The sequence below is a fragment of the Nerophis lumbriciformis genome, linkage group LG06, assembly GCF_033978685.3.
Source record: "Nerophis lumbriciformis linkage group LG06, RoL_Nlum_v2.1, whole genome shotgun sequence".
NCBI classification, from domain to species: Eukaryota; Metazoa; Chordata; class Actinopteri; order Syngnathiformes; family Syngnathidae; genus Nerophis; species Nerophis lumbriciformis.
In genome coordinates, this window is record NC_084553.2 from 31,184,316 (window position 1) to 31,211,891 (window position 27,576).

At 41.8% G+C, this 27,576-nt stretch overlaps 1 protein-coding gene across 1 annotated transcript in view; it reads left to right on the top strand.

Annotated features, from left to right (window-relative positions):
• Positions 1–27,030, top strand: part of prtga (protogenin homolog a (Gallus gallus)) — a 65,450-nt gene extending 38,420 nt beyond the window's left edge. Inside the window, exons 9-18 of the mRNA XM_061964111.2 lie at positions 355–660; positions 1,227–1,415; positions 14,725–14,820; positions 14,893–15,079; positions 15,168–15,295; positions 16,192–16,362; positions 20,723–20,902; positions 20,981–21,104; positions 21,184–21,325; positions 22,256–27,030. Of these exons, the coding sequence (XP_061820095.1) occupies positions 355–660; positions 1,227–1,415; positions 14,725–14,820; positions 14,893–15,079; positions 15,168–15,295; positions 16,192–16,362; positions 20,723–20,902; positions 20,981–21,104; positions 21,184–21,325; positions 22,256–22,759 (2,027 nt within the window). The 3' untranslated portion in view covers positions 22,760–27,030. The remainder of the gene's footprint in view (positions 1–354; positions 661–1,226; positions 1,416–14,724; positions 14,821–14,892; positions 15,080–15,167; positions 15,296–16,191; positions 16,363–20,722; positions 20,903–20,980; positions 21,105–21,183; positions 21,326–22,255) is intronic.
• Positions 27,031–27,576: the final 546 nt, after the last annotated feature.

Sequence of the window (27,576 nt, forward strand, 5' to 3'; positions counted from 1 at the left end):
CACTCAACTCGCAAATGTAGTCCTTTGAGACACTTGTGATTTAGGGCTATATAAATAAACATTGATTGATTGATTGATTGATAGTCTCCTGTCCATGCACTAAGAACTAAAAAACAATGCCTCTTAATAATCAGTTTTTCAAATGAATTAATTTTAATAAGTTGATTTATAAGTTGTGGCCCTGCGATGAGGGGGCGACTTGTCCAGGGTGTACCCCGCCTTCCGCCCGATCCTAGCTGAGATAGGCTCCAGCGCCCCCTGCGACACCAAAGGGAATAAGCGGTAGAAAATGGATGGATGGATTTATAAGTTGTGTGATCTGTTGTTAATCTCTTATGTCTCTTCCCTTCCCAGTTCCTCTGCGTGCCCCTGAGCTCAGCCTGACCAGTCGCAGCCCCACGGACATCCAGGTGTCGTGGCAACCCCTCCCTGACAAGCTGAGTCGGGGTCGGGTCTCTGCCTATCGTTTGTCCCACCGTACCAGTGCTGAGAGCTCAGTCTCTCAAATGGAGTTGCCTGGAGAGATGACAAAGTACCTCCTAGAAAACCTGAAGCCTGACACCAACTATCTCCTGCGAATCGCTGTCGCCACCAGCATAGGGTGGGGTGAGCAGTCAGCCTGGACCTCTCACCGCACGCCAAAGGCATCTAGTGGTCAAGGTACAACATAAGGAAAACATGACCCACAATACATACAGTATCACACAAAAATATGTATTCCAAACTATTAAAGCAATACTGAATTCCTCATTTCTTTCCAACGGCTCAGTTTGCCAATAATCTTGTTAAGGCATTGCATTTGTTCCTCTGAAAGCTTTTCACTGTACTGTAAGGGTTTCTGTCATGGGTCATGTAGGGAGCTATTCAGGCCTCTGGATGGAAAAAGGCTAGGTATACATTTAGAGCTAAAGCTTTAAGGTGGAGTAGTGGGTGTGATTTTTTTTTCCTGCCTATCTCACTTTTGTTTAAAATCAGGTGTCTTCTAGTAATTGTCTTTCCTAAAATAGAGACATTGCTCCTGTGCCCTCAGTGTGGTCGTGCATGCTGTGTATTAAGTGTGAAACAGCTGGTAAACATCAAATGAGAGTTTCACATTTCAAAGAATCTAAAAAGGAACAGCTTCCTGCAGAGAAAAAGATTATGTCATTGTGCCCATAAAACAACATATTTGCTGTCATGTTGAAATTTAATCTTTTTTTTTTTTGGGGTGATTTTCATCTACACAGTTCCTCTGTCTCCTGAGCTACATTTGGAGCCCTTGAACTGCACCACTATTTTGGTGCGCTGGAGACTGGCACAGAGGAATTCGGCCAGTGTGCAAGGCTACAAACTGTTCTACCATGAGGAGAGCCAGTCTGAGAGTGCCCCGGTTCAGCTGCGCGCCTCAGATCATTCACACACCATCGGAGGCCTCGGTGAGTTGGGCTGCTAAAGTACTTCGGCTGAATTAACACTACATGGTTGCAGTGACACAATTTGGATATACATTATGTCAGCATGAAATAAATGAAAATGCATGATGCAGGATATGCTCAGATCAGAATCAGGCCTATTCCAAATTTGAATACAAATCTGACATGTATTTATGAAATATTCCCTGTCAATTCAACCTGTGGTCAGCAAAACACAGGGATCAGTGACAAACACATATAGTTGCCCATACAACACAAATATACACACCAGCTTTAAATCTACATTATATCGAAAATAAGCACCTAAACCTGTAGTGCAAATCCAGCCTTAATTTCTCTTGGGAACATTGAGCTTTGGATGATACTCTGACTCACTGTTTTGAGTTTGGTGGGGCACTAACCTGTGCACTGTACATACATACCACAAGAACTATACTGCTGGGTAACACAGACGGAGAATTCATTAAATTCTGTTTGTGTCGCACATTCCAATAATTTTGTTTCAGCTACACTGCTACTGTTCTTATTTCAACACAATTATTTTGGAATTGAATCACTGTTCTGTATTAAATATAAACTACCTTAGTCCTATGTGGCATAGCACTGTTTGCAGTGTCTGACCCCCTGCTTGGAATTTGTTGTAATAGGAAGGCAATTTACTCACTGCATTACAGTAAAATAATGCAGTGAGTAAATTTCCCCCCTTTTCTCCAGACACACACACATATGTCAGGTATGGGGCTATATGAATCCCCTTCCTACCGTATAACTGCACCCCATTATACAGAATGACATTTCTTAAATCTGGTCACCTTTTGAGCTATGTGATATGTCATACGGGGTAAATGACAATGTGCCTAACCTTGCGGCGAGAGAGTGAATGCCCATAAAGCTGGATTTTATGTGGCTGGCAGGTTTATGGGGGATTAATTGGCAGAAGTCTTGTCATGTGTCAAACAGAGGTTTGTTAGGAATGGGACAGAACAGCATTGCTTCCCATTTTCATGAACGCTGTGCCGGATTGTGCGTGTGTGTGTGTGTGTGTGTGTGTGTGTGTGTGTGTGTGTGTGTGTGTGTGTGTGTGTGTGTGTGTGTGTGTGTGTGTGTGTGTGCACATCTTTTCAGCAGTTGCTAGATAGTGTTGGGAGCATGTCACAGCTCCTCTGGCCATTGAGGTCACACATTCATTTATGCTTTTTTTTCTTCTTTGAGAGAGGGGATAAAAGTCTCAGGCGATGCAGTGGACAACTGACCATCTGTGGCCAGAGGGGGTCAACCAGGTGGTTAGCAGCTGACTTGTAAATCAGGCCGCTTGATGCTTGAACAGCATCCGAAAGAAAGACGAGTAGGCACTATAAATTACTTACGGTGTTAAGCCAAACTGTTGCTGACATTTCATTTAGTTCTTTGGTTTTAAGATATTATTATTTTTAGTGGAGTTGCGAGTCATGTTTTACTAGCCACGTTCATCCATGTAAGCAAAGCAAAAGACATAACTGAGGAGTCCCTTTCATCTGATGTATTTTTGTAATTTTCCTACACGGCGCTCTCATGATTGCTTTGAATGATTAATGCACGCATGTATGAAAAGCTCTTCATTGCCACTTTTGTGACATTAAACCGAAGTTGATAAAAAAAATGTTCCTCTTTGGTGGCATTTTAAAGAACGGCGTTTAGCTCAAGCCGATTTACTGTGTTTTATGAGCGCTGTGAGCAGAGTTGCTGACATCAAAGCCTCTCATTGTGTTTGGCTTTCAGAGTCACAAAGCTGCTTTATTGGCCAAGACTTTAAGGCAGTGCAAGCCTATCACTGGCAAAGCTGTAGGCAAAACAATGAGCCTGTCTTGTGGGCTATCTTGTGCTTCAGAGGGGTTGTTTCTTGTGATTCAGCTGCAAGTGTGGTGCAAAGGAGAGAAGGTGTAAAAACAAAGCATCTGCTCTGCTGTGAGGCAACAACACCAACTGTGCTAGTGAAAGTCCTACTGTGTTGGGGTACTCGACTAACACATTTTAGAGTTGTTCTACTTATTACCAGTTGTGGGGGAAATAATCGATTTTAATATGCATCGCAATTCGGACATGGGCGATTGTTAAAATCGTTTAGTACATAATCGATTATTTATTCATTGTAAGTTCGCCACACCTAGTGTGTGTGTGACAATCATGGGTACTTTAACTTTAAATAAAGTATGGCAGACAGTTCTAAAATTTGGCTGACCGCAGCGGCCACCTCACCGAAAGATCCAACCGGTTCCTTATTTTAGGGCACTTTTGTTCCAGTTTCGCACACATTTAAAAAAAAAAAAAAATGTAATGGTAATTAATTCAACTGTTTCTTATTACAAATGCACTGTTTTTAAAAGTTGCAAGTGATGAATGCTTATTCAGTGAAACGAAACGAAAAAAAACTGCATCAACACACATGAATTAAAGATGCATCAATAATCAATTTTCTAATTAAATCGTAACTCTTGAATCGTAATCGAATCGCGAGGTGCCGAAAGATTCACACCTCTGGTTATTACTTTAATTTAATGATGATTAGTGTCAATTAGTAATATTATACTTTATGTAATAGCATTCTCCTTATGAAGAATTAAAATGATATTATACTGTTTTTATATATATTGCCCAAAATGAGTAAAGGTTATTGTGTTTTCCCAAGACTGATTTACAGATGGTTTAAAGATATTGTAGCATATATGACTTTGGCAAAATAAAAACGGCTGGAAGCCACGCATGTTGTATTGTACAGTAGTATGTCAACTTACGAGCGTAATTGGTTCTGTGACGGAGCTGTTAAGTTAAAACACTTGTGTCTAATATCAATGCCACAAAATGACATTTTAAACTAATTGAAATCATTTTAATCAATGCTTGCCTCCCCAACAGCACAATTTTAACATGTATCATGCCTTTTAAAAAGAAAAACCTACTTTCAGATAAGAAATATTGCATGAAAAACAATACAATACAATGTACTACAAACAACTGCAGTAGTTTTATGAACTGATGTAATTATAATGTGCAGCATGTGGTCTTCTACGGTATCTCCTTCCAGCTGTTTTGTCTGTCAAACGCACGATCAGCAGCTTCTCCATATTTGTATTGATATACATCCCGTTTAGATATTATTTTAACATCCTTGGTTGGCGTTAGACTCCTCCTGCTTTAGCATGGTGCAGACTAGCAGAGATACGCCGTAATTGTTTCGCCATGTTGGGGACACGCTCTGTCATTCTTTTGATAGATAGATGGATGGATGGATGGATGGATGGATGGATGGATACTTTTTTCATCTCCAAGAGATTATTATTTTTTTCTACAAACCCCGTTTCCATTTGAGTTGGGAAATTGTGTTAGATGTAAATATAAACGGAATACATCCATCCATCCATCCATCTTCTTCCGCTTATCCGAGGTCGGGTCGCGGGGGCAGCAGCCTAAGCAGGGAAGCCCAGACTTCCCTCTCCCCAGCCACTTCGTCCAGCTCCTCCCGGGGGATCCCGAGGCGTTCCCAGGCCAGCCGGGAGACATAGTCTTCCCAACGTGTCCTGGGTCTTCCTCGTGGCCTCCTACCGGTCGGACGTGCCCTAAACAACTCCCTAGGGAGGCGCTCGGGTGGCATCCTGACTAGATGCCCGAACCACCTCATCTGGCTCCTCTCGATGTGGAGGAGCAGCGGCTTTACTTTGAGCTCTCCCCGGATGACAGAGCTTCTCACCCTATCTCTAAGGGAGAGCCCCGTCACCCGGCGGAGGAAACTCATTTCGGCCGCTTGTACCCGTGATCTTGTCCTTTCGGTCATAACCCAAAGCTCATGACCATAGGTGAGGATGGGAACGTAGATCGACCGGTAAATTGAGAGCTTTGCCTTCCGGCTCAGCTCCTTCTTCACCACAACGGATCGATACAGCGTCCGCATTACTGAAGACGCCGCACCAATCCGCCTGTCGATCTCACGATCCACTCTTCCCTCACTCGTGAACAAGACTCCGAGGTACTTGAACTCCTCCACTTGGGGCAAGATCTCCTCCCCAACCCGGAGATGGCACTCCACCCTTTTCCGGGCGAGAACCATGGACTCGGACTTGGAGGTGCTGATTCTCATCCCAGTCGCTTCACACTCAGCTGCGAACCGATCCAGTGAGAGCTGAAGATCCTGGCTAGATGAAGCCATCAGGACCACATCATCTGCAAAAAGCAGAGACCTAATCCTGCAGCCACCAAACCGAATCCCCTTAACGCCTTGACTGCGCCTAGAAATTCTGTCCAAAAAAGTTGTGAACAGAATCGGTGACAAAGGGCAGCCTTGGCGGAGTCCAACCCTCACCGGAAACGTGTCCGACTTACTGCCGGCAATGCGAACCAAGCTCTGACACTGATCATACAGGGAGCGGACCGCCACAATCAGACAGTCCGAAACCCCATATTCTCTGAGCACTCCCCACAGGACTTCCCGAGGGACACGGTCGAATGCCTTCTCCAAGTCCACAAAGCACATGTAGACTGGTTGGGCAAACTCCCATGCACCCTCAAGGACCCTGCCGAGAGTATAGAGCTGGTCCACAGTTCCACGACCAGGACGAAAACCACACTGTTCCTCCTGAATCCGAGGTTCGACTATCCGGCGTAGCCTCCTCTCCAGTACACCTGAATAGACCTTACCGGGAAGGCTGAGGAGTGTGATCCCACGATAGTTAAAACACACCCTCCGGTTCCCCTTTTTAAAGAGAGGAACCACCACCCCGGTCTGCCAATCCAAAGGTACTGCCCCCGATGTCCACGCGATGCTGCAGAGTCTTGTCAACCAAGACAGCCCCACAGCATCCAGAGCCTTAAGGAACTCCGGGCGGATCTCATCCACCCCCGGGGCCTTGCCACCGAGGAGCTTTTTAACTACCTCAGTAACCTCAGCCCCAGAAATAGGAGAGCCCACCACAGATTCCCCAGGCACTGCTTCCTCATAGGAAGACGTGTTGGTGGGATTGAGGAGGTCTTCGAAGTATTCCCTCCACCGATCCACAACTTCCGCAGTCGAGGTCAGCAGAACACCATCCGCACCATACACGGTGTTGGTAGTGCACTGCTTCCCCTTCCTGAGGCGGCGGATGGTGGTCCAGAATCGCTTCGAAGCCGTCCGGAAGTCGTTTTCCATGGCTTCCCCGAACTCCTCCCATGTCCGAGTTTTTGCCTCCGCGACCGCTGAAGCCGCACACCGCTTGGCCTGTCGGTACCTGTCCGCTGCCTCAGGAGTTCCATGAGCCAAAAGAACCCGATAGGACTCCTTCTTCAGCTTGACGGCATCCCTCACCGCCGGTGTCCACCAACGGGTTCTAGGATTACCGCCACGACAGGCACCAACTACCTTGCGGCCACAGCTCCAATCAGCCGCCCCGACAATAGAGGTGCGGAACATGGTCCACTCGGACTCAATGTCCAGCACCTCCCTCGTGACATGTTCAACGTTCTTCCGGAGGTGGGAATTGAAACTCTCTCTGACAGGAGACTCTGCCAGACGTTCCCAGCAAACCCTCACAATGCGTTTGGGCCTGCCAGGTCTGTCCGGCATCCTCCCCCACCATCGCAGCCAACTCACCACCAAGTGGTGATCGGTAGAAAGCTCCGCCCCTCTCTTCACCCGAGTGTCCAAAACATGAGGCCGCAAATCCGATGACACAACTACAAAGTCGATCATAGAACTGCGGCCTAGGGTGTCCTGGTGCCAAGTGCACATATGGACACCCTTATGCTTGAACATGGTGTTCGTTATGGACAATCCAAGACGGGCACAAAAGTCCAATAACAAAACACCACTCGGGTTCAGATCCGGGCGGCCATTCTTCCCAATCACGCCTCTCCAGGTTTCACTGTCGTTGCCAATATGAGCGTTGAAGTCCCCCAGTAGAACGAAGGAATCACCCGGGGGAGCACCCTCAAGTACTCCCTCGAGTGAATCCAAAAAGGGTGGGTACTCTGAGCTGCTGTTTGGCGCGTAAGCGCAAACAACAGTCAGGACCCGTCCCCCCACCCGAAGGCGGAGGGAAGCTACCCTCTCGTCCACCGGGTTGAACTCCAACGTGCAGGCTCTGAGCCGGGGGGAAACAAGAATTGCCACCCCAGCCCGTCGCCTCTCACTGCTGGCAACGCCAGAGTGGAAGAGAGTCCAGCCCCTCTCGAGAGAACTGGTTCCGGAGCCCTTGCTGTGCGTTGAGGTGAGTCCGACTATATCCAACCGGAACTTCTCTACCTCTCGCACTAGCTCAGGCTCCTTCCCCCCCAGCGAGGTGACGTTCCACGTCCCAAGAGCTAGCTTCTGTAGCCGAGGATCGGACCGCCAAGTGCCCTGCCTTCGGCTGCCGCCCAGCTCACATTGCACCCGACCTCTATGGCCCCTGCTATGGGTGGTGAGCCCATTGGAGGGGGGACCCACGTTGCCTCTTCGGGCTGTGCCCGACCGGGCCCCATGGGGACAGGCCCGGCCGGCCACCAGGCGCTCGCCATCGTGCCCCAACTCCGGGCCTGGCTCCGGAGGGGGGCCCCGGTGACCCGCGTCCGGGCGAGGGAAATCTGAGTCTCGGTTCTTGCATTTCTATAGAAGTCTTCGAGCTGCTCTTTGTCCGATCCCTCACCTAGGACCTGTTTGTCTTGGGAGACCCTACCAGGGGGCATGGAAGCCCCCGGACAACATAGCTCCTAGGATCATTGGGACACGCAAACTCCTCTACCACGGTAAGGTGGCAGCTCAGAGAGGTAGGAATACAATGGAATACAAACGGAATACAATGATTTGCAAATCCTTTTCAACCCATATTCAATTGAATGCACTACAAAGACAAGATATTTGATGTTCAAACTCATAAACTTTATTTTTTTTTGCAAATAATAATCAACTTAGAATTTCATGGCTGCAACATGTGCCAAAGTAGTTGGGAAAGGGCATGTTCACCACTGTGTTACATCACCTTTTCTTTTAACAACACTCAATAAACGATTGGGAACTGAGGAAACTAATTGTTGAAGCTTTGAAAGTGGAATTCTTTCCCATTCTTGTTTTATGTAGAGCTTCAGTCGTTCAACAGTCCGGGGTCTCTGCTGTCGTATTTTACACTTTATAATGCGCCACACATTTTCGATGGGAGACAGGAAAGTACCCGCACTCTTTTTTTACGAAGCCACGCTGTTGTAACACGTGCTGAATGTGGCTTGGCATTGTCTTGCTGAAATAAGCAGGGGCGTCCATGAAAAAGACGGCGCTTAGATGGCAGCATATGTTGTTCCAAAACCTGTATGTGCCTTTCAGCATTGATGGTGCCTTCACAGATGTGTAAGTTACCCATGCCTTGGGCACTAATGCACCCCCATACCATCACAAATGCTGGCTTTTGAACTTTGCGTCGATAACAGTCTGGATGGTTCGCTTCCCCTTTGGTCCGGATGACACGATGTCGAATATTTCCAAAAACAATTTAAAATGTGGACTCGTCAGACCACAGAACACTTTTCCACTTTGTATGAGTCCATCTTAGATGATCTCGGGCCCAGAGAAGCCGGCGGCGTTTCTGGATGTTGTTGATAAATGGCTTTCGCTTTGCATAGTAGAGCTTTAACTTGCACTTACAGATGTAGCGACGAACTGTATTTAGTGACAGTGGTTTTCTGAAGTGTTCCTGAGCCCATGTGGTGATATCCTTTAGAGATTGATGTCGGTTTTTGATACAGTGCCGTCTGAGGGATCAAAGGTCACGGTCATTCAATGTTGGTTTCCAGCCATGCTGCTTACGTGGAGTGATTTCTCCAGATTCTCTGAACGTTTTGATGATATTATGGACCGTAGATGTTGAAATCCCTAAATTTCTTGCAATTGCACTTGTTCTTAAACTGTTTGACTATTTGCTCACGCAGTTGTGGACAAAGGAGTGTACCTCGCCCCATCCTTTCTTGTGAAAGACTGAGCATTTTTTGGGAAGCTGTTTTTATACCCAATCATGGCACCCACCTGTTCCCAATTAGCCTGCACACCTGTGGGATGTTCCAAATAAGTGTTTGATGAGCATTCCTCAACTTTATCAGTATTTATTGCCACCTTTCCCAACTTCTTTGTTACGTGTTGCTGGCATCACATTCTAAAGTTAATGATTATTTGCAAAAAAAAAATGTTTATCAGTTTGAACATCAAATATGTTGTCTTTGTAGCATATTCAACTGAATATGGGTTGAAAATGATTTGCAAATCATTGTATTCTGTTTATATTAACATCTAACACAATTTCCCAACTCATATGGAAACGGGGTTTGTACTTCTCAGCACTGTCCTTCACACTCACTTCTTTCTTCCCATGGTTGTAAAACAAAGCTATGTCGATCTCTAGGTACAAGCAAATGCTAGCGACAAAGACCAGATGTTTTCTAGTCGGCTCTTACAGGTTTCACTGTGGCATTCACAGTAACTACTCCAACTAATGACAGGGATGCAACTTAAAGCATAACAATTAGCCGAGAGACAGCACTTATCTCAAAACACTCTTAAGTTTAGGTGCTACTGTATATGGTCTGCACATACTGTATTTTATTGCTTCCAAATAAAGTTGGCTGAACACACAGACTTTTTAAAATGGTCTCGGGGAAAGTCTATTCCAGAGTGCCGGAGAGAGGGGTATAACCGTTAGTCAAACCTCAACAACAGGAGGTTCAATGTGTTTTTAGTTCTGATTGTGGAACACTGCACCAGCTCTACACCCTTACCATGCACAGGTGCTTTGGGAACATGGACAAGGCATTTGACCATGTACCTCTCACGGTGGTGCTCAGGGAGTATGAGGTTCCTAGCTCACCACTGCGTGCCATTCTGTGCTTGTACAACCAGAGCAGGAGCCTGCTCTTCATTGCCAGTTTAGCCTGTTGACGGTAAATGTTGGTGTCCGCCAAGGCTGCCTTAAGGCATCGCTGCCCTTTGTCATTGGCTCTGTTCATTATTTTTATGGACAGAATTTATAGGCACAGCCAAGGTGTTAGGATTTCAACTCAGCTATTTGTGGATATTGTGGTCTTGATGGCTTAATCAAGCTTTCCTTTTATTTGAAGATACCAAAGTACTTATTTTGTACATATTTTTTTACCCTTTGGTGAGCTACTCAAGCTACCCGTTTGAGGCCCCTGTTGTGGCGTGAGCAGATGTATAGTACATTGTGTCTGTGGCTACCAAATGTTGCATTTGAATTTGCTAATTTGAATGTCCTTGCTTGTACTGTAAATAGGATTTTCCAATACATCTAGCCGGGGTTGTTTACTCTGGCCGTCTCTCTGCTGTCACTGCCATTGATTTCTAAATGATCAGCTACAGTACAATCAAAGTGGATGCTGCTGAGTCATCTCAGCTCTGTGTGTTCAGCTGTACAAGGACACTGGCTCTGAACTACCTGGTAAAGGATCACTTTTGACAATCCCAGTGATTGAAAGCACACCCCGAGGGAGAGGAATGTACTCCACAGGCTCCGCTCGGGTGTAAATTTGACCCTAACTTGTATGTGTGTCCTTTAGCTGGCCTGTGGGAAAAGCTCTTGTACCTCTTATATACCAGGCAGCGCTGTGTACACATACTGTATGTAGGCATTTATCTCACAACGACTCATCTTCCGATATACCCATTATACATACCTTGATTGTTACTTACTCAAAATGCTTGCATTTGAGTGTTTGTTTTGTGTGTGAGAGAGATTGGGGGTGGATGCAGGGCCGTGGACTCATGTGGGGAGTTGATATTTACGGCCCCTGTTCAGGTCAGGCTTGCTACGGCCTGGGGGGGCCTTTCGCCGGGCAGAACAAAACCTCAGGGGCCAATGGGATCAGCATTTTGGCCGTTAAAAAAAAGAAAAGAGGGTGACCAGTAATGGCCCGAATATGCCCTTAAATACAAACACCGTGATTTATGAAAGTCAACCCTTGAGAGATTTACACCAGTGGGAAGGACAGGAAAATTCTTCACTCAAGGAATGTCAACGAACTGAAGAATGCAGCATTCTTAGAATACAATCTGTTCTAACCTAGCCATATTAATTATTTAACCTGTGTCCAACACTCCATTACAGCAGCACTGAAGTTTATTGGACTGATAGCCAATTACTTCTTTGTTGCATTAACAGTTGTGAAAAGGAAGCCTAAATGCCTCACTAGTAGTCATTTAATTTAGCCATGATCATTAGTGGAAAAATACAGTTATTTTGAAATCTCTAATGGTATACTATTATCGCAATTAAATATAATCACAGTAAAATATAGTTACAACATTTTTGAAAATGTTCCAAATACGTTTTTTCAAGGTTTTAACAAGTAACCTTTAAAAAAATGTGGGGGAAAAAAACTGTCGTTTGTTTCTTATTAGATTTTCATCTAATGATTAGAAATAGATTTAGTTAAGTTGATTACAAATGTGGTTCATCCCCAGGCCTCAAACTTGCATAATGACATAAAATTATGGTATAATTAATTGCAAATGCAGTTTTGGAAACGTGTAGTAGTTTGCGATAAACTTTCCATCCATTGATCCATGCATTTTCTATACCGCTTACTAGGGTAAGCTGAAGCCTATCCCAGCTAACTTTGAGTAAGAGGTGGGGCACAACTTAGACTGGTCACCAGCCACATGCTAACCATTAGGCCACCGTGCGGCCCTAGTTAACTATTTAAACTCTTTGAATAGCTTTAAAATTACAGTCTATTTTTAAAGGGGTCGTATCATGATTATTTTTCCATTTTTTTAAACATTACAGTCTATTTTTAAAGGGGTCATATCATGATTATTTTTCAATTTTTTTTAAACATTTAATTTTGGTCTACATAACATGTAATAATGGTTCTATGGTCAAAATTTTGCACAGATTTTGTTTTACAGACCTATCCTCAAGCCAATTTTTGGCTGCCTTCAAAAACGGTTCATTTTGAAAGGCTGAGTTGTTAAATTCAAATGAGGCCCTCCTTACCACACTCCCTCACGCTGACTAGCCTTTTGTCCCCGCCTTGGCAGCCTTGTTTACTATAGTAGCCTAGTTGTTTTTGTTTTGTTTTGCTAAGACTGTATGCAATATGGACACTGATGATCGCCAACACCCATCTAAGTTTTACTTGTTCGTTGTCGGCTGAAGGAGACGACACGGCGTACACAAAGTAATGAAGGCTGGTTGGATTCTTCTGGTACGAAACGCTGGCTAAGGTTAACCTTCTACCGAGTCATTATCTCTCCAGTGCTAAATCCTGGACGTATACATGTGTATATTGACAATAAAATGCTTTTCTATTCTACATCATATTAATACTTTTCCTTCACTGCTGTTTCGAAACCTGTTAAACAGTGGAGGCCCGAGTCGGCTACTCCAGTTAGCTATGCCACAGGCTACATAAACGTTCGCAAGGCTCTTTTTGTGAAGGTCGGTGGTTGAAGCCGGACTAATCTTTGCACACTCTGAGCAACTTTTTGACACTTGAAAGTACATTATCACGAATCATAAAAGTTAAAATAAGGCCCTTTTTTATTTAGATGAGGCTGAAAGTTTGTGAAATGTCTTGTGCTGGTTAAAGCCAACCAACAACATAGCATTTTCCTTCATTGGGTTTCATCGTGGACATGATGTTGTGACACAGCTGGTTTTGCATAAATTAAAATAGGCTGAAGTGCGCAAGGATGTTTGAGTAAATTTCTACCAAATATGGATCTCTGCTGATGTCACGTATGGCAACAGCGTCACAAAAAGTGCAAATTCCAAACGAACAGTTAGGAAGAAGTAGGAATGAAGGCAAGATTGTTTTATAAATATCTCTGCAATGCCTCCACAATTTGATTTAAAGTTTTTGGAACTTACGCTGATCCCAAATATACATAAGCAGGTACCAATAGGTAAGAAATATTGGTTTTGCATGAAAGGGCCTCTATGAACTTTCCATTTATTGAAACTTAACATATATTGAAAAATTGTGTACTTTAATGATTTTGAGTGGAACTGTATAAACTAATTACATTATTTTATTACAGCAAACTTGAATCAAAAAGCTGTTTGGCCAGATACTGTGTGCCTGTTCCATGTTTATATAGTAAAAAGTATCTTACCACAACCCAATGAAAACTGACCCACAACACATTTAAAGTTGCGACCCTAAGTTTTGGAAGCTCAAGTATAACAGCAGATTTCTTTGGTACTGTAGGTTCAGGGTATGCTGACATACATCACTGTAAGTTTAGCATATATCTAGACCCTCAGTAATGTTGCCCTGTTTTTCCACTCACTTCCTGTGCTTGACCCTCCCCCCATTCCAAGAGAGCACTACATCCCCTCCTTTTGCAGGATTTAGCTTGCCCAGATTCCATGTCAAAGGTCATGGCCCAGATGTCACCGCTCAGCCCCCTCTGCAACCCTCTGTCGTAGATCCTCTCTCGAATAATTATGGCAGGTCCATTGTATTGTGGGCCTTGACTTGAGATACACGCTATAAGCTTCTTCTCTTTATGGGTGGACAATGGATCCCAAAGAGCTTTGATAACAAAAGTTAACTTTTTCTCTACTTTTTTTTATATACTCCAAATATGCACATGTTCTACTCAAACACATTTGCTGTTGTCTCCATCGTTGTGTCAAATAGACATTTAAGGGGATGTAAAAAGAATCCTGAGAGTTGATTATTAAACATTATTCAGTGTGATGCAGTGCCTTTCACCACCACTGCCAGCCACAAAAATAAGTGTCTCAATTAAGCAGTTGAGCTTGCTGATGTACCTAATGAAGTGTCTAATGCTTGTTGTCCAGTAAATCTGTAATGGATGTTAGTTTCCATGTTCTACGTAAGTCGGACCCTTATCCACATATTTAGACTATAAGGGACATTTGGCGAGCTGACCTTTTATTCTAGACCATGGTCTAAAAGGTCACAATGGCCTGGTGTTGACCGCCACCGATGTCCTTCCCAGGGGATTTAGTTGGCCTACTTCACCCTCCAAAACCTTAGCTCTGAATAGAAGTGGTTGCTGACCACTGAGCAGCAGAGCTTGACCTGGGCTGGGGAAAGAACCTTCTTTTTTTGCACTCTAAAGACGGGTGTCAGAGTGATGGATCTGACCCAAGGTCTTATAGGGCTGAGCATCTGTCACACACCCACCCAATCATCACATCCAAACCCACACTGACCATACACCCACACGCGCAGGATGAAACATAATTAATCTTTAGTGATGACAAGTAAAAATCTTTGCGGATCTTTATTGACATGTGAACCACCAGGTGGAGTGACTATGACATTATGCCATCTTTCCTCACTTTAAATGTAGACCCAAGAAAAAAGTACCATGTAAAACTTCTGGCTTACAACTTCATTGGAGATGGCTACCAAGCAGACCAAACCATCAGCACTCCTGGATGTGTCTGTGAGTTGTCTCCCCTTGTGTTGATTTAAAAAGTTGGGGAAACCAAACCTTACCTTTTTAATGCATCGTCAGCCGTTCGAGATCGCCTTGTGCCGCCTCCACCACCTCCACACAATGTGTACGCAAAGACCAACAGTTCGTCTTCCGTCTTTCTTCACTGGGGCCGACCAGCCTTCACGTCCAGCAATGCGGTCAACTACACCATCCGCTGCAACCCTGTCGGTCTACAGAACGCCTCCCTGGTGCTCTACCTGCAGACGTAAATGACAACTCTAATTCTTTTGCCACAAATGCTACACATATAAAAGGCTGTATTATGTTTATTTTTTCATCTATCTTTTATTCAGGAATGAGCAGAGCCTTTTGGTACGAGATCTGGAGCCCAACACCAAGTATGAATTTGCAATTCGGCTTCATATTGACCAACTGTCCAGCCCCTGGAGCCCTGTGGTCTATCAGACTACCTTCCATGAGGGTGAGTCTAGCCTTGCTATTTACAAATCATTGTTATTTTTTATATGAGGGATTGCGTGACTTTAGATTTTTTTAAGTTTGACTAGTCACAGCTAATAGTCAATTTGAAATCTCCTGTTGGGTGTTCTGCCCATTTTAAAAATGTATCCAACATGCTAGTTGTCTCGCGGGCATGTGCGCCATTTACCACGCCACTTCTGCTGTCTGGTGAGTGTCAGGGACCATGTAGCAGGCTGCATAAACTTGCATCATTGCCGCAACGCATTGCAAATGCTCTCAGTGAAATCTTGTGGGGGCTACTTCTCCCAAATCAATGCAAAAGAAATTAGGCCTACTGTGTACTGCCAAAATCACGTGATTGACGACAAGTCGATGTAAAAAAAAAAACGTCATTGTGGCTTTTAAAATTTACTGTCTGTGCAACCCTTACTGTATATCATGTGTCAAAATCCAGGCCTGCGGGACTGATCCAGCCTGGAATTTCTGCAAGTTACAGCAAATGTGCAATAGACGTTCTGCATATTTAAATCCTGAAGACAGTACATTTTACTAAACACTATGTATATGTAATACAACAGTCAGGAGATCTGGGTTCAAATCTACGTTTGGGCATCTCTTTGTGGAGTTTGCATGTTTTTCCCATGCGGTACTCCAGCTTCTTCCTGCAACCCAAAAACATGCGTTGTAGACTCTAAATTGTCCGTATGTGTGAATGTAAGTGCGAATTGTCGTTTGTCTACATGTGTTCTGTGATTGACAGAATTCAGCTAATGAGGACAAGGGATATAGAAAATTAGTGAATAATTTAGTTAAACAGCCCTAGCCCTTGGCGTGAGCCACAGTAGCCTGATCGCTTGCTGTAACTGTAGGATTGACCCTGTCAATGATCTATTCTAGCTCCCACGTTGCCTCCCACCAACGTGAAGGTGACGCTGATCGAGGAGAACACAGCCCTGGTGTCATGGAAACCTCCGGAGGAAGCGAATCTGGCTGTCACACGCTACACAATCCTTTACGCCTCCAGAAATGAATGGCTGGCAGGGGAATGGCAGGTGCTGCAAAGAGAGGGTAAGGATGTGTGTGTATCGAGAGAAAGAGGTGACCCAGGCAGACAAATACATTAATCCATTCACACAAGCTCTTCTCCAGTGATAGACAAATAGTCCATTGGAAATCACTAACTCATTTCTCTTTCTTGATCTTTTTTCTTCCCCCCCGTGACCTGTTGAGTTAGCTGTATTTGTCAATGCTGATGTGATTACAGCTGCCTTACTTTACTTTTCAGTTTATTTACACCAAAGCTTTTGAGCCATAGCAACAAGTAGTGTAACTCCATGGCTGCAAAACATGAAATTACAATGATGTAATTACTTAATATTAAGTCCAAATAATTCAGAGAGAATAAACAAAAATGTGAACATAGAATGTTGTTGAGCTCAGAATACATATAAGTATACACCCACCTGTACTCTTCTGGGGAATAGTTTAAAAGTGAAGTGGTTCACAAAGCCCCTTCAGTTCCTCACATCAATCTAAACAGCAGCACATCCCCTGTTTTTTTTGTGGTGACCCCTTAGTAGTGTGGTGGGTTTCTTTTTTTTGCGTGTTTTTTTCCCTTGCAGACACCCAAAGGTCAGCTAAAAGGTGGAGAATAATACTTGTGATGGGTAAATGACACCTCAGAGAGTTTAAGGCACCCTCACTACTTGTATCACACTACACTGATACTGATACTGTGTTTGTTTCATAATGGTCATCCGCCTTCTGCTCTATTGTAAAAGTCACTACAATTGACTTTAACTTTGACATTCATTGGTTGTTTATAACTAAGATCCCCATTAGGTGCTGTAATAGTAGTAGTAGGGATGTAACAACATGAACATTTTGTATCATAGTTATTGTGACCAAAATGATCACGGTTATGTTTATTATAGTGGTGTTGTTGAATGTGCTCAAAAAGTACTTATTCACACACTGTAATCTTTTGACCAAGTTTTTTTATCTGTTTAATTGGCTAAGCTTTTATTGTGTTAAATATCGGTTTGTACTGTAGGACTTTAAGATTTATTAAAATGAAAAGTGCATACAAAATAAAATGTATTATTATCATTTATTATTTCTGTCAGACATTTTGTCCCACTCTGTTCAGCGGTTCCTGAACACACTGTAAAAACACCTTGTTTCTTTTCAATCATTCTGTTCTAAGACAGCACAGCTTGTAGGTTCAATGTGCACAATTGAATATTTTAGTTGCTTAGACAGCAATGTGTTTATGTGAGTTTAGATTGGGGTATGTTGTTTCTTAATGGGGAAAGACGTCTCTTGTTTTCATGTTACGATTTAAACTCGCAAGCTGACGCCAGTCAGTCCGTGAGGTTATCAAAAATACAGTTATCAATCTCGGTTTTTTGATGATTTCAATTTCAATTTCAAGTTATATACAGTATATATATATATATATATGTGTGTGTGTGTGTATACCGTATATATATATATATATATGTGTGTGTGTGTATACCGTGTATGTATATATATATATATATATATATATATATATATATATATATATATATATATATATATATATATATATATATATATATGTGTGTGTGTGTGTGTGTGTGTATATATATATATATATATATATACACACACACATATATATGTATATGTATACATTTACATATATATATATACGTATATGTATATATTTAAATATATATACATACAGATGTATACCTGTATATATGTGTAATCATATAAATATGTGTGTGTATATATATACACAGGTATTTATATATATATATATATATATATATATATATATATATATATATGTGTGTATATATATACACAGGTATTTATATATATATATATATATATATATATATATATATATATATATATATATACACAGTGGGGCAAAAAAGTATTTAGTCAGCCACCGATTGTGCAAGTTCTCCCACTTAAAATGATGACAGAGGTCTGTAATTTTCATCATAGGTACACTTCAACTGTGAGAGACAGAATGTGAAAAAAAATCCAGGAATTCACATTGTAGGAATTTTAAATAATTTATTTGTAAATTATGGTGGAAAATAAGTATTTGGTCACTTCAAACAAGGAAGATCTCTGGCTCTCACAGACCTGTAACTTCTTCTTTAAGAAGCTCTTCTGTCCTCCACTCGTTACCTGTATTAATGGCACCTGTTTGAACTAGTTATCTGTATAAAAGACAAAAAATCAACTGTGGGAGCAATTATCAGAAAATGCAAGACATACAAGACCACTGATAATCTCCCTCGATCTGGGGCTCCACGCAAGATCTCATCCCGTGGGGTCAAAATGATCATGAGAACGGTGAGCAAAAATCCCAGAACCGCACGGGGGCACCTGGTGAATGACCTGCAGAGAGCTGGGACCAAAGTAACAAAGGTTACCATCAGTAACACACTACGCCGACAGGGAATCAAATCCTGCAGTGCCAGACGTGTCCCCCTGCTTAAGCCAGTGCATGTCCAGGCCTGTCTGAAGTTTGCCAGAGAGCACATGGATAATACAGCAGAGGATTGGGAGAATGTCATGTGGTCAGATGAAACCAAAATAGAACTTTTTGGTATAAACTCAACTCATCGTGTTTGGAGGAAGAAGAATACTGAGTTGCATCCTAAGAACACCAAACCTACTGTGAAGCATGGGGGTGGAAACATCATGCTTTGGGACTGTTTTTCTGCTAAGGGGACAGGCCGACTGATCCGTGTTAAGGAAAGGATGAATGGGGCCATGTATCCTGAGATTTTGAGCCAAAACCTCCTTCCATCAGTGAGAGCTTTGAAGATTAAACGTGGCTGGGTCTTCCAGCATGACAATGATCCCAAACACACCGCCCGGGCAACGAAGGAGTGGCTCCGTAAGAAGCATTTGAAAGTCCTGGAGTGGCCTAGCCAATCTCCAGACCTCAACCCCATAGAAAATCTGTGGAGGGAGTTGAAAGTCCGTGTTGCTCGGCGACAGCCCCAAAACATCACTGCTCTCGAGAAGATCTGCATGGAGGAATGGGCCAAAATACCAGCTACTGTGTGTGCAAACCTGGTAAAGACCTATAGTAATCGTTTGACCTCTGTTATTGCCAACAAAGGTTATATTACAAAGTATTGAGTTGAATTTTTGTTATTGACCAAATACTTATTTTCCACCATAATTTACAAATAAATTATTTAAAAATCCTACAATGTGAATTCCTGGATTTTTTTTCCACATTCTGTCTCTCACAGTTGAAGTGTACCTATGATGAAAATTACAGACCTCTGTCATCATTTTAAGTGGGAGAACTTGCACAATTGGTGGCTGACTAAATACTTTTTTGCCCCACTGTATATACATGTGTATATGTATATATATATATATATATATATATATATATATATATATATATATATATATATATATATATATATATATATATATATATATATATATATATATATATATATATATATATATATATATATATATATATATATATATGTGTGTGTGTGTGTATATGTGTATATGTATATGTATTCATATATCACTATAAAATGTTAAAATCTAATGCAAACACAACTAAAGGATTTGTTAATCCCAGACTAATTTGTACTTTCTCTACTATTGCCCAATCCATGTTGTACTGTTTTGTCAGTGCAGTGTGCTACCACAAAGTGGCAGCATTTAGGCAAAACATTCGCTTGACAGTCGGTCAACATCAAGACACCTAAAAAATAATTTTTATTGTTTTAAATCCATCCATCCATCCATTTCCTACCGCTTATTTCCCTTCGGGGTCGCGGGGGGGCGCTGGAGCCTATCTCAGCTACAATCGGGCGGAAGGCGGGGTACACCCTGGACAAGTTTAAATAAAATCATTATATATAATTTATCATACATCACTCTAATATGTTTGCGTTTTATTATGTCAAATCAAACTATTTGCAGTCCCCTATTACATTTAGGAAACTTTTTTTATATTTATACATTTTATAATGCATTTTAAAGTGATAAAGCAATTAATGCGGTTTTAAGTAATAAATATTTAAAGACTGTTCAGATCTGTATTTAAAAATATTGTACTGCTGTATGAAAGCAAACATACATGCAAACTTGAAAGTAGTGAAGAAATTGTCTGTAAGAGATCATTTAAATTTTTAATAATGTTTTCTCGGGAAAATTATGTGTTTTTACTACCTCCTGATATGGTTAAGTTAAAATATATGTTATTCCTTGCCCTATATAGATTTAAATAATTGCATTTTTTTTGTAATGGCATTCTGTGTTGATACTGAAGATGGATGATCCAATCCAGGTATCTAAATAAATTCCAAAAAATCTGGTTTCCTCTAATACTGCAGAGTTTTTGTAGTGACAACAATGTGGTGGTTTTCTGTTAAAGGGAGCATCACCATGGCGCTGCTGGAGAACCTGAAACTTGGCCAGTTCTACCTAGTGAAAGTGTCTGCTTCCAACAAAATGGGTGACGGTCCTTTCTCTCACATGGTGGAGCTGACAGTGCGAGCAGATCATTCCTCTGGTCACGATCCTCGACTGTCACATGTCCCCACACACTCCACAGGTCTCTAATGTCTACAATTGTTTTCACCTAATCTTTTTAAAAGTCAAATCAATTATTTTAATGTGTTATTCTTCACAGGCTTTTCCAGTGGCTTCTATCACCTGGACCAAACTTCTATGACAGGCATCACGGTGGGAGTCTCCATTGCTCTCATGTGCATCATCATCTGTGCTTTCATTATTGTGTGCAGACGCAAACACAGGTATACTTTTTGCTTGCCCCCCTGCCCTAAGTTTGTGTTTATGTTTGTTAAGTGATGGTACATTTTGGCTTCGCTGCAGGAAATCATCAGCTGCTAAAGTGAACAGTGATGAAAGGGGCCTGCCAAACTCTGCTGCTGGACAAATGGACTCACAGGGCCCAGCTGAGGGTGCAAACATAAGTGTCTCCACAATGAGCCAGAACCATTTCATTGATACCAAGGTGCATAACTAACACTGTACTGTTTTTTATCACTGCAGTCACTTTGACATAGTAGCAACAAATACTCAACAGATAAATTGGCCCTAGTGTGTGAATGTGAATGTTGTCTGTGTTGGCCCTGCGATGAGGTGGCGACTTGTCCAGGGTGTACACTGCCTTCCGCCCGAATGCAGCTGAGATAGGCTCCGGCACCCCCCGCCACTCCGAAAGGGACAAGCGGTAGAAAATGGATAGATGGATGGATTCTATAGAGGGGAACCATGGGCAAAGAATACAGGAGTTTATTTTCACAATTTGCGTCACTATCACGATGGAACAGTCCTTATGTCCACAAAAACAGCACTTTTGTGATCAGTTTAGCCTTGGTGGAGGTAATATTGTCGTTATATACAGTATTCCCTCGTTTATTGCCGCTGCTCCAGCGATTGGGTCTCAGACTCGGCATGACTCGGGAAAAGAATCAAATCAACAACGCGACAGAGATAGAAGCACATTTATGCCAAAAATCCTAACTTTGTGTAAATATATTAGTATTTAAAAGTTGCTGTCTTTACCTGAAGAAGAGCTTGCAGCTGGTCACACTTCCTCATACTTTATGTAACATCGAGGAAGATATTACATGAGCCAGCTTGAAAAACGTCTAAATATAAACACCATGAAGGAACCCCGAATTGGTTTTATTTTCATTTGCGCAATATTACAGAGTTCCTCACTAGAATTCAAAGTGTCTGACTGAGTGGATGGTGCAATGGTTAGTGACAAAAGTGACTGGAGATCGAGGCCCCATTCTATTTTATTTTTTTATTGATTTAACTGTGATTTGTGATGAAAATGAGCTTCCCATATTTTTACCCATTTTCCCTGGAAATTTCCCATATTTTGAAATGCAAGTTATATGGTATGTTTTTTAATACTGGATGGCTCTTACAGGGGGGAACCAATCTCATCATCAATTCTCTGGGCCCACTTCATCCTAATGCCGAGAAGAAAAACAAATGGTTCTTCACGAGCAATGGCAACAAGGGTGTAAAAGATGTACACAAGCTAGGATGCAGCACCGCCTCCTACAAGCCAGGCTCCACCGTCTTGACCTACGAAGACGAGCTCTCTGTCGCTGCGGATCAGCCCGCCTCCCTGCAGACTTTGCTTGGACGTCCCGGAGACTCTGAGGCTTCTTCCAGCAGCGAGGGCAGCAACGCCACAGGCGACTCTGGCCGCTTCTCACACGACGAGACGGAGATGACCAACCTGTCGTCCGGTCCGAGCAGCCGGCAGCCGTCTGTGTCAGCGGAGGACAGTGGCGGAGGTGAAGATGAAGAAGAAGATGTGGGTCAGATGGTGCAAGAGAGTGATTTGAGGTTGGTGGAGAACCTCAGGTGTCATCAGGAAGCTCAGAAAAGTCAGCTTTTGCTCTCAGTGTGTGAGGTTGTGTGAGTGTGTCTGTGTCTGTGTGTGTGCGTGGGAGTGGTGGTACACTTGCAACAAACTTTATCCTAAACTTCCACTAGAGGCTTTTATTGAAATCCCAAGGGTACCAAGTATGACTGCAGTGTGGATGGTTTTTTTTACTTTAAAGCCTTTATTCTCTTTTGTTTGAAGCCTGCTCAACGTTTACCTAAAAACAGTTGTCAGGCTTTTTCTTTTCACTCCTTTTTATTTGTCTTTTGAAAAGAAAAAAAAACCTCACCCACCATGAATGTTTAAAAAAAGACCTTATTTAAGAGAGTTTATCACTGGAGTGGAAAGGAATGTGGAACCCTTTCTCACTTATTATCTACCTCGGTTTGCCTCGCGAGTCAAACCATATTTAAGAACTACCGCGTTATGTGGCGTTACATAACTGTGATACTTCCTGAATGTCATCCCATTTCGTCCGTTTTTTTACTGGAATTGAAGGGCGCTGCTGCTTCCATTCCCTACTCGTGGTGCTGGATGGAAAACACACATTTGTCTCCTCAGATGTCGCTGGGGATCATGAGCCAGTATTAATTAGAGTTTTCTATTCCATTATTGAGTAATGGCATGCGACGCAAAAAATGTTTGTTTGGGTGTTGTCGATGGGCAGCTGTCCTGGCTCTTCCTGTTTTTATACTACCTCCGAATGATTTGATTGTCTTTGTTGGCTCTCCTAACCTCAGGGAACAAGGTTTAGTACATTTGAAAACGTCATGTAGTGTTACATGGTGAACTGACAGGGTATCTTCTAAGTACTAAGCTATGTGTGTAATTGCCGAATAGATTTGCTATGAATGTATTTCTGTGCCAGTAGCTCAGACCTCCCCCCTTTTGCCTTTTTTTTGTATTGTTTACCTTCTACCTCTTCCTCCACACATGCATGCAGTGTTACATAGGTTCAGAAAAGCTTTAAAATTGGCCTTAATGTGGTTGCGTCTCTCTGGGGGCCTCGTCTTTCTCAGGTAGACGATACACTGCATGAAGTATGATTGTAGTGAACCAATACAATGTTTAAAAATACCTATGATAATTAGGGATGAAAGTGAAGAATCAACATAATGTCCTGAAAATCTATATTTTTCTTAGAAGCTTTGTACTATTGAGTACACAATGTAGTGGAATCTAGTTCCAAGTATCCTTTTTTTGTTGTTTCTTCCAAAGTAGATCAAATTAGCACTTGTCTGCCAAGTAGTTTTTGTATTAGCAGGCCAATGTGCAGCGGTGACTGACGCTATTTACCCAAAGACCTTGTTTGCTTACCTGACTTTATTTTAATTATAATCACTCAGCTGACAGGGAGAAATGTGGAATAATCAAACACATTATTAGACCAAAGATGATCAGCTGAGGCGATGCTCCTCACAACAAAGCCTTGCACATTAGTGGCCTTGAAGTACGATAACGTTGCGAATAAAAGTTCTCCAGGGAGGTGCCTGCAGCATTCACAGGCAACCTGACCCATGATGGAGGGGCAATAACTAATCAAGTCTTATTATGCACACAAAACAAATGATCCTCATGCAGAGCTTCTCCAAAACTGCAGCAACCAGATGTTTGTATATTGTAGGTGAAAGGCTATTTGTTATTAGGGATCTGTGTTGCAGCACGGCGGCCATGTACTTGCAAATGGGCACCCACTCATATTTAATTTAAATAGGTTGTCTTTGAAAGGGATGGGCATTCCTCGACTGTTAGGAATTATGTTGAAATTTGTGAAATTCATTGTTGATTACAGGCACCTTCAAATACATTAGAATATTTTTAAAGCAAATTAGTTTATTTTAAAAAAGTGACATTTTTAAAGTGAAGTATTTCTAGAATGTATTTCTTCATGATGTTGCTTGCAGCGAATAAAAAGTCCTAATGCAGGATCTTGTAAAACAAAATAGAAAACATCAAAAAGTTCAATATTATACACGACTGGTTTACGCTCTAATCAAAAAATCTTCCTGAGTATTTAATTGGGCTCTGTCTTAATTGAATTCCTAAAATTAAATACATTTTGCACCATATTCTAATTTAGGATATGTCCACACAAATACGAATACTTTCTATAGTAGTTTGTGTAATTTTCTTTTCTCATTACACATAACATATTCACCTGTTGTCATGTGCTTTTTGTTCAATCGCAAGCCAAAAGAGGCAACTACAGCTGACTTGGGGGCTCTATACGCCTTTGTTTATGAATGTAGAGACATATGTTCGTCATGTACATTATCTTTAAAATCAGCGCACACTTAAACTAGCCCAGGAAACCTGACTCGTGTTTTATTAGTGCTGTCAAGCGAATACATTTTTTTATCAAATTAATAACATTTTTGAATTTTGATTAATTGTGATTGATCGCAGTAAATTACTTGCCTGCATAATTTAAATTAACTTTAAGAAAGACCGTGATATTGTGACACAAATGCATTTTTATTATCAGAATGTCATTCATTTTTTAAATGCTTTAATTGAATGTACGTCATTTATTTGCTCAAAACTCAGTGACATTTTTATCTAAAAAAAAACATTGGGTGTGTTTATTTTGAAGTGTCTGAGTGTCCTCACTCATCTTTGCATTGACGTATGCATTGACCTGATCACTGACCATACAACAACCTGATGCACGTTTTAGGAAACCATCTGCAGTTAAGGTAAAGGAATGTGCACACTGTGTAAATGCGAACAATCTGTGTTTGTACATGATTAAAGCGATAATGTTTTGTGATTAATCGCATTAATTAAAGCAGAACTTTGGCATCACTAGTTGTTTTCAAAATGCCCATGCATGTTATAAGGCACGCGCGCTGCTGCACAAAATGAAATCAACACTGGGGAGTCAAAAAAACTCATATTTTGTTGGTAAGAAACATGAGATCATGTCGCAAGTTTCAAACCAAAAAGCTAGTTTCACCCGTCCACACACAAACACTGAAGCTGGAGTTTTTGAAACTCTCCACTCCTGCACATTAGTGGACAAGAGGCCAGAATATCGTATTTGTGTGGGCATGACCTGAAATGCGCCTGTAATTGCGTCTTGAACCAACAGAGTGTACTGCTTGGCTGCATCCAGCAGGTAACTAGTTTATGTCAGAACATAGTGAGATTATCCCGTTCTAAAATTAATGGTTCCATTCATTTTAATCAAGCAACATAGTTAAATGCTCATCCCTAATCAATGGAAATCATTTATCATTTTGTTCAAATGGAGATGTTGGCAGTTTTATTGAGGAATGACTGCAGTGATGAGGTGAGTGGGTGCACAAATGTTCTTCCATTGCTGTTTATAATCAGAGGATTCTGAAGAAGAGGATTCAATCAAGGGGGGGATTTTGAGTGGAAAGTGACACAATCAGTTATTTTGTTTTCAGGGGCAAACAGAATAAACCAAAGATGATTTTTAAAAGGTCGCCGCTGCATATTGGCAAGAAGAGATCAGTAGAAATACATCCTGTTTATGTGTACATTGTTGTCATTTTCAGTCTCCTCATGTTACGATCATGTCTACTATAATCTGTTTTTGCTGCTTTTCATCAGTGGAATTTGAAGCATGACCTGCTGCACTAAACTTAAAAGTATTGTAATGTAATCTTAACCTCAGAACTACAAATGTACTTTGTTCTACCTCCAGACATTTTTATCTTTCCTTAAATTGTGCAGCTAAAGTGTATTTTGTTGAGTGATGTTTGTGAGAGTCTGGTCAAAATGTCACTTGTTCACATAAGAGAACATCCTCGGATGTCGTCCTGGTCTCTTCTCATGTCTTCCTATCCGATCATGTGAATTCAAAGGGATTTGAACTTTTAGTCAGCCAGAGGACTGACTTACTTGTGGTCTCCCTTCTGGCAGTAATGTTGTGTGATGAATGACGAAATCAAGTGTCGAGCGCCATGGGTTGTTTTCTTTTACTTATTAAACTCAGGTGAACCCCGAGCTGCTCCTCCTCAAAAGAGAAAGTCATGAAAATTGAATGTATCGCTTGTAATTAAGTTGCTTTTTTTTTTGTTCATGCTTTATGTTTTGTCTGTTTGTCTTTGTCATTAAGAATTATTTGAAATATTGTTTTTGCTTTAAATGTTTTTTTTGGGCGGTTTTACACTGTGGTTACTTATGAAAAGTCTGATTTTCAGTTTGATTAATAATAAAAATATAAGAAACGTTTGTTCAGTGTCGTGCTTTTGTGTAATGATGTGTTTTGTTCATTTTGTCCAAATTAGCTCATTTTTCAGCATATTCAATTGGTGAATAGTAGCACAAAACAGTCAGTGTGAATGTGGGTGGTTACCTGTTTGTAAGTGCACTGTGATTGACTTTTACCCAAAATGTGTTAAAATAGGCTCCAGTTCCCCGAACCGTATTCTGTAAGTGGTAGAAAATGAATGGATGGTTGTACCGATGGAAACTTCAAGCACAATAATAAATTATAATGTAAATGGATACAAATATTGTTAAACGACTACCTCTCTCAATGTGACAATGTCGATTAAAACTGAGCTTTGGTAATTGCAAATATATACCATACCAAAGACTATAAAAATGGGACCCATTGTCTCCCTGCTTGGCACTCAGCATCAAGGGTTGGATTTGGGGGTTAAATCACCAAATATTTCGTGAGCGTGGTACACGCTGCTGCTCACTGCTCCCCTCACCTCCCGGGGGGTGAACATGGGGATGGGTCAAATGCAGAGGACACATTTTACCAGACCCAGTGTGTGTGTGACTATCGTTGGGACTTTAACTTGCAATTTGGCCACCATGATGCATGGAACAACAGAATGAGATAGACCATCATTATATAAAACACACTGTAT